Here is a 10,075-nt window from a genome sequence, read left to right as displayed (position 1 = left end):
AGTTTTCGTAGTAAAATACATTGATTTCATGTTAGAACTAGTTTATGATGTCACTAGAGTCAATTACCCGCTTCGCTGGGTTAAAAAAAAAAAAAAAAAAAAAAGTAGTAATGTTCCGTTAGTCAGCCACTGAAGCGCTCTCTGATATAGGTCATTTCGATTATTTTTACATATCTCTCCCCCCTCCCCCAAGTTGTGGAGCTCAATTTGGATTTAAACGGCATCGGAAGTATTACTGTTCATCTCAACGACCCCGAAAACTAAGGATTCGACACTAATATCGGTTATATTCGATCATTTTTTATATCCTCGCCCCTCCCCCTCTCTTAATTGCACCGTCAAAGTGAAAAGGTAAAAACCAACTAAAGGCCCGAACTTCATCTATGTTGAAAATTTGATCGAGATTGGTTGGGTGGTTCAAAAGTTAACTCTCAAACATACTCCCTTTCATTTTTATTTATATAGATGTTAGCTTTTAAACAATACTGCTAGGCCTGTCATATCGGGAATATTTCAGTACTGTATAAAATCTTGAAGTCAGTCTGTCTGTCTATCTATCTATGTGCTAGAAATGTATATTTGGAGTTTAACACACAAGATGTAGGCATAAACTTATTGTAAGATCCAAATCAGATGTATACTTCTCCCAGGAATCGAACTAGAATCTTCCGTACAAATGATATGAATGCTAGCCATATAGCTACAAGGAAGCTATTCACAGTTTACGTCTAAAAGTATTAAACTAAATAAATAAAGCACTTACCAGTTAAGAAAGATAGAAGGAACTGATTAACTTTATCAGGGTACTCTTGATGTGGGAAATGATTTCCCTCAGGAACAATCTTTAAAGAAAATCTCTCCGCAAAATCTGTTGACTTACATACACTTTCCAGCTTTACAAAGTCATCTTTATTGCCTACGATCATCAGAGTAGGAACTTGGATTGGTTTGGCAGATTTCTTCACTCCCGCAAACGGTAAGTTTCTATAATAGTTAAGTGGGCCTGTCCAATCCTCTGAGAAAAACAAAAAAAAAAAAAAAAAAAAAAAAAAAAAAAAAAATATATATATATATATATATATATAGTATTTGCTGGGTGATAAAAGTTATTAAGATTATGTTTAGGGCTAGAAATATCACAAAGATTGATACATACTGAAAAATGAAGTGGTTCACATCGATAGTTTAAATAGTGGGTTGTCTTATTTAAGGAACAGTAAATATAGCAGTGCATAATGTCCTGTATTTATATGTACAGATGTTAATATTAATCTTGAACCTTACTTAAGCATCCGCTTTAAGAAAGAAAAAAAAAAAATGAGAAAAAACACAAAAAAATATTTTACAGGGAATGAAGGAACCAGTTTTAAACTGAAAAATTTTTAGTTTCTGGCAACTTCACGCAATTAGACAGATATGCAATAAATAAATAAATAAATAAATAAATAAATAAATAAATAAAAATAAAATTAAAATTAAAAATAGCGTACTGAAACGTTATTATTAAAAAATAAAATGCTAGGTTTATATGTTTGTAGTCAAGAAAAATGTATATGTTGCGGACGTTTATATGTTTATGGCTAATTATTTTGACAATGATATCTCGGAAACCATAATTTCTAGAAAGATGCCGTTTTCACTGATCGATTGCAATTTTGTGTAGATTGTTCAGTTCTAATTGAATATTTTTTTAAAAATCGGCTCATTTCTTTATTACATTTTTAGAGGTACACTCTGAAGTATTGAAATTAAAAAAAGTAAAGCATCATATAATACGCGTTATACATTCCAACACCACACATTTGTATACGGGGTTAGTATATCTCTCCGGCGTTTGTTTCATGGCCAAATGATAATGAAAAACGAAGGATAACCATATCCCTAATCTAAGATGAATCTTTATTGTTTAGAGTGTTTTGCCTAATGAACACCATATATCAGTCACATTATAATGAATTGTGTGTGTAATGTATTTGATTATTACATACTGCATGCAAGAAGAAAGACAACATTGATCATATATGAATTAGAAACTCCAACCGGAAGTAGGCTCAAATCTTACAACGGTGCGAGATATTGATAAAATAATCGAAAAGGTCTCTCCTTTATGATATCCCTTGCCAATTTTTATCAAGACTTCTTTCACTTGTGTCTGTACAGGGTCATGTACAGAGGTTGTGAGAAATGACAAGGAGATTCTTGCTCATTTGTGAATGATGCGTTGTATAGAGAGCGTAGGTTCAGCTAGTTATTAAAAAAATCGAGCGTAGTTAGTAGTTTCTTAAAAAAAAAAAAAAAAAAAAAAGTTTAACACGATTAGCTCCGAGGTTAATGGGGACGGCAATGATATTAAGGAATGAAATGGTGAAATGACAAAAGTGAAAGGAAACGGGAGAACCTATAGAAAACCCACCCACACGGTGTTCGTCCATCACAACGGTCACTTGGCGCGAGTTAGGATTGAACCATGGATTCCAAGAACCAGAAGTCAGTACAACTTCATCGAATAACCGACATTGAAGACTGAGAAATTTTAAACAGGGAGTAAATTCTCATATTTTGTTGCATCAGCGATTGGACCCGAGGTAAGCATTAGATCACGGGCACAGGATTAAAATAAATTGGATCTTCATCCACGAATTGTTTTGACATACACGTAAACAGGAGACCACGCATTATAAGACGCTGAATTTCATTAACTCTATAAGTGGTTTATTGGAGTAATCACTTTCTCAGTTGTATTTTTTTGCTGTTAACGAAGAGTTCTTATCTAAGAACTGAAAAAAAAAGAACACTATTCTTGTGAGCCCACGAACCAATGTAAAAAATTCTACTGCAGATGATGACATGGAGTCATTGAAACGTATACAATTAAATTAATAAAATGAGTTTTTGACTGAAGTTCAAATTTAGAACTTCATTATTAAATATACACCCTACCAGTTCATTCAGTAATGTATCAAGTGTTGCAGTGCGATGGTCTATAAGCTTGGTGACTAATGTTACAAATATGTAGAAAGATTGTGTGCTAATTAGTGTACCTAAATAAAAATATTATGGTGGAGTTTAACAAAGATACGTTTCTGGAGCTTATGTCACGAACATGGCTGAGTACCAAAACTTTACTATTATTATTATTATTATTATTATTATTATTATTATTATTATTATTATTATTATTATTATTATTATTATTATTATTATTATTATTATTATTGGCAGGTCACTTGCTGGAACTGAGAAGCTTCCATGCTCCACAGTCTTTCGCCAGCCTCTTCGTCTACACGTACGATTTTTCAGCTTTGACGTCGTCCATCACTTGTAGCCTCCTTCTTCCCCTCCCTCTCTTTCCTGCCATCATACCCTCTAGCACATCCCTTATGCAAAACTTATATAGGTTGCCCTAACTTAAGTATTAAAAGCCCTCATTGAATTTCTCTTTAACAGCAGCAATTCTTGCGGTAGAGAAACGGAATAATAGCAAGTGTCTATTTACGTAATTTATTATTTAAGTCAATATACTAAGTGACGGAAGAAAAATAAAAAAGATGAATCAGCATAGAGTATAGACCAATCGTTGAGAATATAAAAGACAATGAGAGAGAACAACCACTGTAACTACTTCTGGAGCGTAATGGAGCACACTGTAGTATAATGAAATCTCTGAATAACGGATCTCTACACAGCATGATTATCATTTGTCTGTAAAGAATAATAAGAATGATGGCGACCGCTAAACCAAAAAATCACTGCAAACCAATATTTAAAAAATTTCGTATACTCCCAGTATCCTGTTTGTACATTTTAAATCTACTGATATTTGTGAAAAGACATCTAGAGGATGTTCTTACGCGGGTAGAAGAAAAACATGATCATGATACAAGATACAAACAAAACTTTTCCACTGTAGAACACAGAACCGTATTATATGAAAAAGGGTGTAAATATGCGGATATCATGCTATACAATAAACTTCTTAAAGATATAAAGACTCAGGACTCTGGTGCTAAATTTAAAAAAAAGAACTTCAGAAATATTTATTACAACACTGCTTTTACTCGATAGAGGAATACATGAATTGCTAACAGAAAAAAAAAAAACAACCTAAATGATCTACAGTAACTAGTGTCATTTCTTGTTTTTAGCATTTGATATATGTTCAAGGTTTTCTACATACAATGCAAGTAATAATTACGATTACTTTATTTTTAATAATATCATGCAAAATGTAATGTATAATACGATGAAAGGCTTAATTATTAACCTAGTGTGTGTAATTTTTATTATTATTGTTCTTTTTACTTTAGTGTTTATATATAAATGGCGTGTCCATTTCATATGCATTCCAATATAGTGCTAAATGTATGAAAAAAGACGAAATAAATACAACACAATACAATACAATATATGCTGTAAATGAGAGGTGCCCATTATAGAGGAGTTACTCAGTGGTATTATTCTAATTTTTTTAACAATCGGTTATTATATATATATATCGAAGGAGAGAGAGAGAGAACAGATGGATAGGTAGGTACATAGATGTAACTCTCTTAGGAAACAAACCATAAAAGGTAGACAACAGGGTTTGCCCTAGTGGGCCCAGCCGTAAAAACCCGATGAGGTTTTCCGGATTGAACCTACCTAAAAAAAAACACCTTAAAACCTACCTGGGTTTTTAGCTTTTTGTTAGTATGTTATTGGTACAACTAAGGTGATCACGTTGAAAGTGACTTTTTATCAGATTTTTACTTTCCTTATGCGAATTAGATACTTCCACGTTTAAAGTGTACAACAACATTCAACATAAAACCTTCAAAGTTTTGAATGCACTGAATGAATTTAAAAAAAAAACAAAACAAAAAAAACCTTAGCTTGAGATAATTATAAAATAAATTAATGTATGGATCATGCTTATAGCCTATTTATTTTATATTTTAGAAAATACTTTCCGTGAATAGTGTGCTCGCCGACTCGGTGACGCCAAGGGACGTTATGCATCATACATTTGACTGGTTTAAGGCCATAGGTGCCGGTACTACCAGTAAATATGTAAATACATTAGTAAAACTATTAGTATTATTTCGTACCTTTGATGGTAACACAAGTATGCTTCAGAAAAATTTCGTTTTCCAACAACAACCGTTTAGTTCAGTCATTTGTTGCTATTCTTCAAATAAGTATTCTTTAGAATCAACAGCAGCAATAGTGCAAAAATTCTTGTCAAATTTAAGAAGCTTAATGCTCAGAGTTCCGAAGACCACATAACGCTTACTATTTCAAGTGCTGAATTCAAACTTCCGTACAAGTGGAGTTTTGATGTACAGTAAAGAAAGCTGCATTTTCGGGAAGAAAAACCGTCGTGAAACAAGTACTCGGAAAATTCCAGCAATTGAACGCACAGAGTATCGGAAGTGAATACTTCAACAATAAAGCTATATATTTTACGCTGGAATTTAATTTCATTTAAGACATTTTGAATCTTTGTTAATTGTTTTAAATTAAGTTTTGGGAAAGAACGGTCTTGCTCGGGAAATTCCCGTAATAGAAAGCATAAAGTATCAGAAGTGAACTTCAACAATAAAACCATTTATTTTACGCTAGAAAATATTTATTTCATATAAGATATTTTGAAACATTTATTTTTTCAAAACACAAATTATATGTTTGTTTTAAATTAACATATTTGGTATTCATATTTGGCGAACGTCACTGAGGCTCCTGGGATGACTCGACCTACATTTCTTCGTTTGTCTGCCTGTACCATACATTACAGGGTACAACTTTCAGTCTTTTAAGTTTAAATTTTCAGGGTTCAAGCACGACACACACTAAATTTTCTGTATAGATTTTGGAGCCATACAAACACAAAATTTCTAAATTGCGGATTTTTTTTTTTTTTCAAAATAGTAGCTATACACACTACAAAGCGCAGTTTTCAGTCTTTTAAGTAGAAATTGTCAGAATAGAAACACGAAACACTCTAAATTAGCTGTATATATTTTGGCGGCGATCAAACGTAAAATTTCAAAATGACGGCTATTTTTCAAAATAGCGGATATCCACACTAAAGAGTGCAATTTTCGGACTTTTATGTTAAAATTTGAGGGTAGAAGCACGAGACATTCTAAATTTGCTGTATAGATTTTCTCGGCGATCCAATGTAAAATTTCAAAATGATGGCCATTTTTTCAAAACAGCAGTAGAAAAGAAAATTGTTGCAAGTTGTGAGAATGACAATCTTAAAATATAAATCACATTTTAATGACTTTACCCCTAAGACATTGAAATATTTCCAAAAACCCAAAAATACCCGAAAAATACATATGGGCCCAAGTGGGTTGTTTTTTTTTTTTTTTAAAAAAAAAAGCTCGGGGTTTTCAAACCCTGGTAGACAAAAGCAAAATTTTTACTGGATACCCCCAGTGACAACCTACACAGTATCCTAATACAAAGTGGTGTGGCGAAATTAAGTAGCAATGCGAATATCTTGGAAATGAATTAAGATAGATGGTTGTCAAAAAGTATTGGAAGGACCTTAATCTAACAATGAATCAACAATTGTTGATAATAGTATTATGCGTTTCAGCTATAAATAATTCTCTCCACTACACTCCTGTGATCCCGGTTCCCATTCTTGATATCTGAACATTTAAGATTAAGAAATAAACGCTTATACGTTGTTCTGAGAGATCATATGTTTCACCTTGTAGCTGTAAAAATTCTAAAAACAAAAGTGGTTAAACTAAAATTTACTATTCGTGGATATAACTGGACAAAATTTATTATTTTGTCTGAGTATAACAAACGGTTCTCCAAACTCAAAATATTTTAACAACCAGTTCTAGCGAACCAGCTTAATAGCACCACTGGAGTTATTGTATTTACATTTATAAGTATCGTATTTACTGTATACTGCATACAATCACCGCACTAGTTGTAAGTAATCTAAATTTGTGACTAATATTGAGATACAATATTAAATATTCGAATTACAGATGGTATTTTCAAAACAATGTAAGAGAAGAAATATTTCTAGTTGAAATTTGATAGTAAAACAAATTACGTTTGTTCTTACATCTTTGATGTTTCAGTGAAAAAATCCAAATCCAAGAGAAAGAGTGGTGACTTTATCAGGGAAGGGAAGGAATTCCGGCATAGAACTCTTAGTCATAGACTGGCTTTCCACAACTATTTGTAGAATTTCGACCAAAAAGCGAATTACTGTAGACTCAGAAAAAAAAAAAAAAAAAAAAGAATTTTAAATTCATCTTGCAACTCTTCTCTGAGATGGTTCACCAGATCATTGAGTTATAATAAAGACATTTTATGTGGAAAGTATTTTCTGCTTATCGTACTGTATTTCATTTATTTTCGAACTGCAGAAAGTATTCTTTATGCTACATAAGTGTGATGATAATTCTTGTCCGTTATGAAGAGGTCACGAAAACGTCCGGGAGAGGGGGGAAAATAGAAGACTGTCCGTGTTTGTACCTGAGAATATTTGTAAATTCTAATAATTGTAATAATAATTTTAATTATCATAACTTTATAAGTAAAATAAGAAGTATTTTTTTTTTGCTACATTTAATTCTTTTGTATATAAATCACCTGACATTAAATTTAATAAATAAGACATTTGCAATAAAATGTAACCATATATAGATAACCATATAAATTTTATATGTAGTAAGCTGCAAATTATCTTGTGACTAATACTTCTAATTCGAATTACTGCAAGGAAGAGCTACTTTGAAAAACTTTAGATATTAGGTGTGATACATAGTAAAATTTCTTTGTCTGATATTTATTTAGAGCAATCCCGAGTGATTTTTTTTTTAAATAATAGTTTTAAAATTATGGTACCGGTAAATATATTCTTATCTTATATGTTTTTGTATCGTGAGATTTATTATTTACAAATTTATTTAGTAATTACTTCAACACATGCGCATGTTCTTTGCTTTTATAAATACGGAGAAACAAAATAGCAAAACTGTAACATTCTTTTGCATTGTATTATTTTACGGAGCACCCATAGAATAACATTCTCTTCCCAACTTCATCATTTTAAAATAGTAACACCAGTGTTGTATTTAGGATTTTGTTTCAGAGACGTTAGCTAAATCCAAAATAGCAATACCTGGTTTTACTATAACATTGTGTATTACACATTAAATGCAAAAAGTAACTTTAGTTTAAGTGGCGGGAATCGCAACCCTATAAGGTCTTTGTAAATACACCTTTTAGTAATTCTGATTATTCCCTACCCCTCCCACACATCTGAAAATATCCCCTCAGAAGACTTTTCTGAAAGAAGCTTTGTCATTGTTTTATTTTGTTTCAATATAATTAATAACACCCTCCCAATCCCTATCAAGACTTACTTTATCAGTGTTCAGCTTTGAACGTTTTGTCCTTATGGGATTTGAAAGTTTGACACCATGTTGCCTCGAATATGAAAAGAAATGCATTTCAGACATATTTCATAAGAACAAAAAATCCAAACTTGAACATTAACCAAAAATCTTTGTTACATATTAATTGGTTAGGTAAACATAATATGCTCTGAGGTACGTGAATTAAAAGTCTGAGATTTACAAATGGTTTAAAAAAAAAAAAAAAAAAAAAAAAAAAAAGTTCCACTTGGATACATTATTTACACGGTGGTTTAAATTGTCTGTTGACTGATTATGGCGGCGTTCTGATTTTTACAAAAAACTATCGGAGAGAAAACCTATAAAAAAAAATAGTAAATTAGTGTAACATTAGGGTTACATACATATAGGGTAGTAGTGAAATATAACAGTAAGAGGAAAGAAAATAGAACAGGTGACTAGTTTTCGATATCTGGGTGGTATTATTAGTAATGATATGAAGTGCGAACGTGAATTTTACATATTATTAAAAAGAGGAAGAGAAACTGGTTGGGACATTGGCTAAGAAGGAACTGTATCATAAGGAACGTTTTAGAAGGTACTGTGGAAGGAAAGAGAGGGAGGGGGCGAAGGAGACTAGAATTAATAGACGATATCAAAACAGAGAAATCGTAGCTAAAGACATAAAGGTTAGCGGAAGACTGATGACCATGGAAGCTTCTCAGTTGCAGCAAGTGACCTGCCAATAATGGCAGAATACCTATGATGATGATGACATATATAGTTATATAGTAAAACAATAATAGCAATCTATCAACTAATTGGGAAAGGTAAGAGACCATAAGTATCGATAAAATTTTATGCAATAGCCATAAATTACCACTGTTGAGGCACAGAACACAATGTAAAGATCGTGTTGTGAAAAAGGACTTAGGCCATTGTGTGTCCCTGAGAATAAATGGCCGAATGTTTCACTTGAAATATTGCAGGGAAGATTCAAGAGGAGCACTAAGGTAAGCAATTTGAAGTAATAGAGGACTAAATAGATAAAATAATAATAATAATTCTACTCTGTTGCTTATCAGCCTTCAATTACTGCTTCTCTTGTAATTCAACTACGTGTTTACACATTTTTCTATACGCCACAAATTACTGATCTGTCTTTATGAAATAGACCAACCTCATATAATCTTGATGCTAAGAAATGACGTTAACTTTTTCCTCACATAAATTATTTGTAAGTAGACTGCATAATCCAACACACAATCACGAAAAATGACGACGAAACAAAACTTTGAGATTTTCCGGGAGTATTAAGAATGACTCTTGGCACTTACACTGTTTTCATGCAAGAACGAAACCTTTTTTCATTAAAGAGCAATAAATATTCTCGCGTTTGTTAATTTACTTTGATATTGTGTTCACAAATGTAGAACTATTTTGTGAAAACAGAAAAATAATCACGATAACAAATAAGCTGGATCAGTGCAAGTGGGATCCCAGTTTTTTTTCTTTTTTTTAAAAAAAAATAAAAAAGCTTTTACGATAGACAGTTAAAAGATAAAGCTTATTCTTTGTTCCAACTTCTATCTACTGCCTCATATCCAGTGGTGCCAAACCCTCCCTTATGTCCATGACGCACCCCGCCCATTGTCTACCCGTAGGTGTTCTTCCATGAAAAAAAATCTTCTTTTCGATTA

The 10,075-nt window shown here is 32.1% G+C and overlaps 1 protein-coding gene across 1 annotated transcript in view; it reads right to left on the bottom strand.

Moving 5' to 3' along the window:
• Positions 1 to 763: 763 nt before the first annotated feature.
• Positions 764 to 10,075, bottom strand: part of LOC145676816 (epoxide hydrolase 4-like) — a gene marked incomplete at its 3' end in the record, with an annotated part of 109,273 nt that continues 99,961 nt past the window's right edge. The window contains exon 6 of the mRNA XM_081747595.1: positions 764 to 1,015. Coding sequence (XP_081603721.1) covers positions 764 to 1,015 — 252 coding nt within the window. The remainder of the gene's footprint in view (positions 1,016 to 10,075) is intronic.

The sequence above is a fragment of the Thermobia domestica genome, unplaced genomic scaffold (genome assembly GCF_964235325.1).
Source record: "Thermobia domestica unplaced genomic scaffold, izTheDome1.hap1.1 HAP1_SCAFFOLD_386, whole genome shotgun sequence".
NCBI classification, from domain to species: Eukaryota; Metazoa; Arthropoda; class Insecta; order Zygentoma; family Lepismatidae; genus Thermobia; species Thermobia domestica.
The sequence above is the reverse complement of the archived record's forward strand: the minus strand, read 5'-3'. Positions and strand labels throughout refer to the sequence as shown.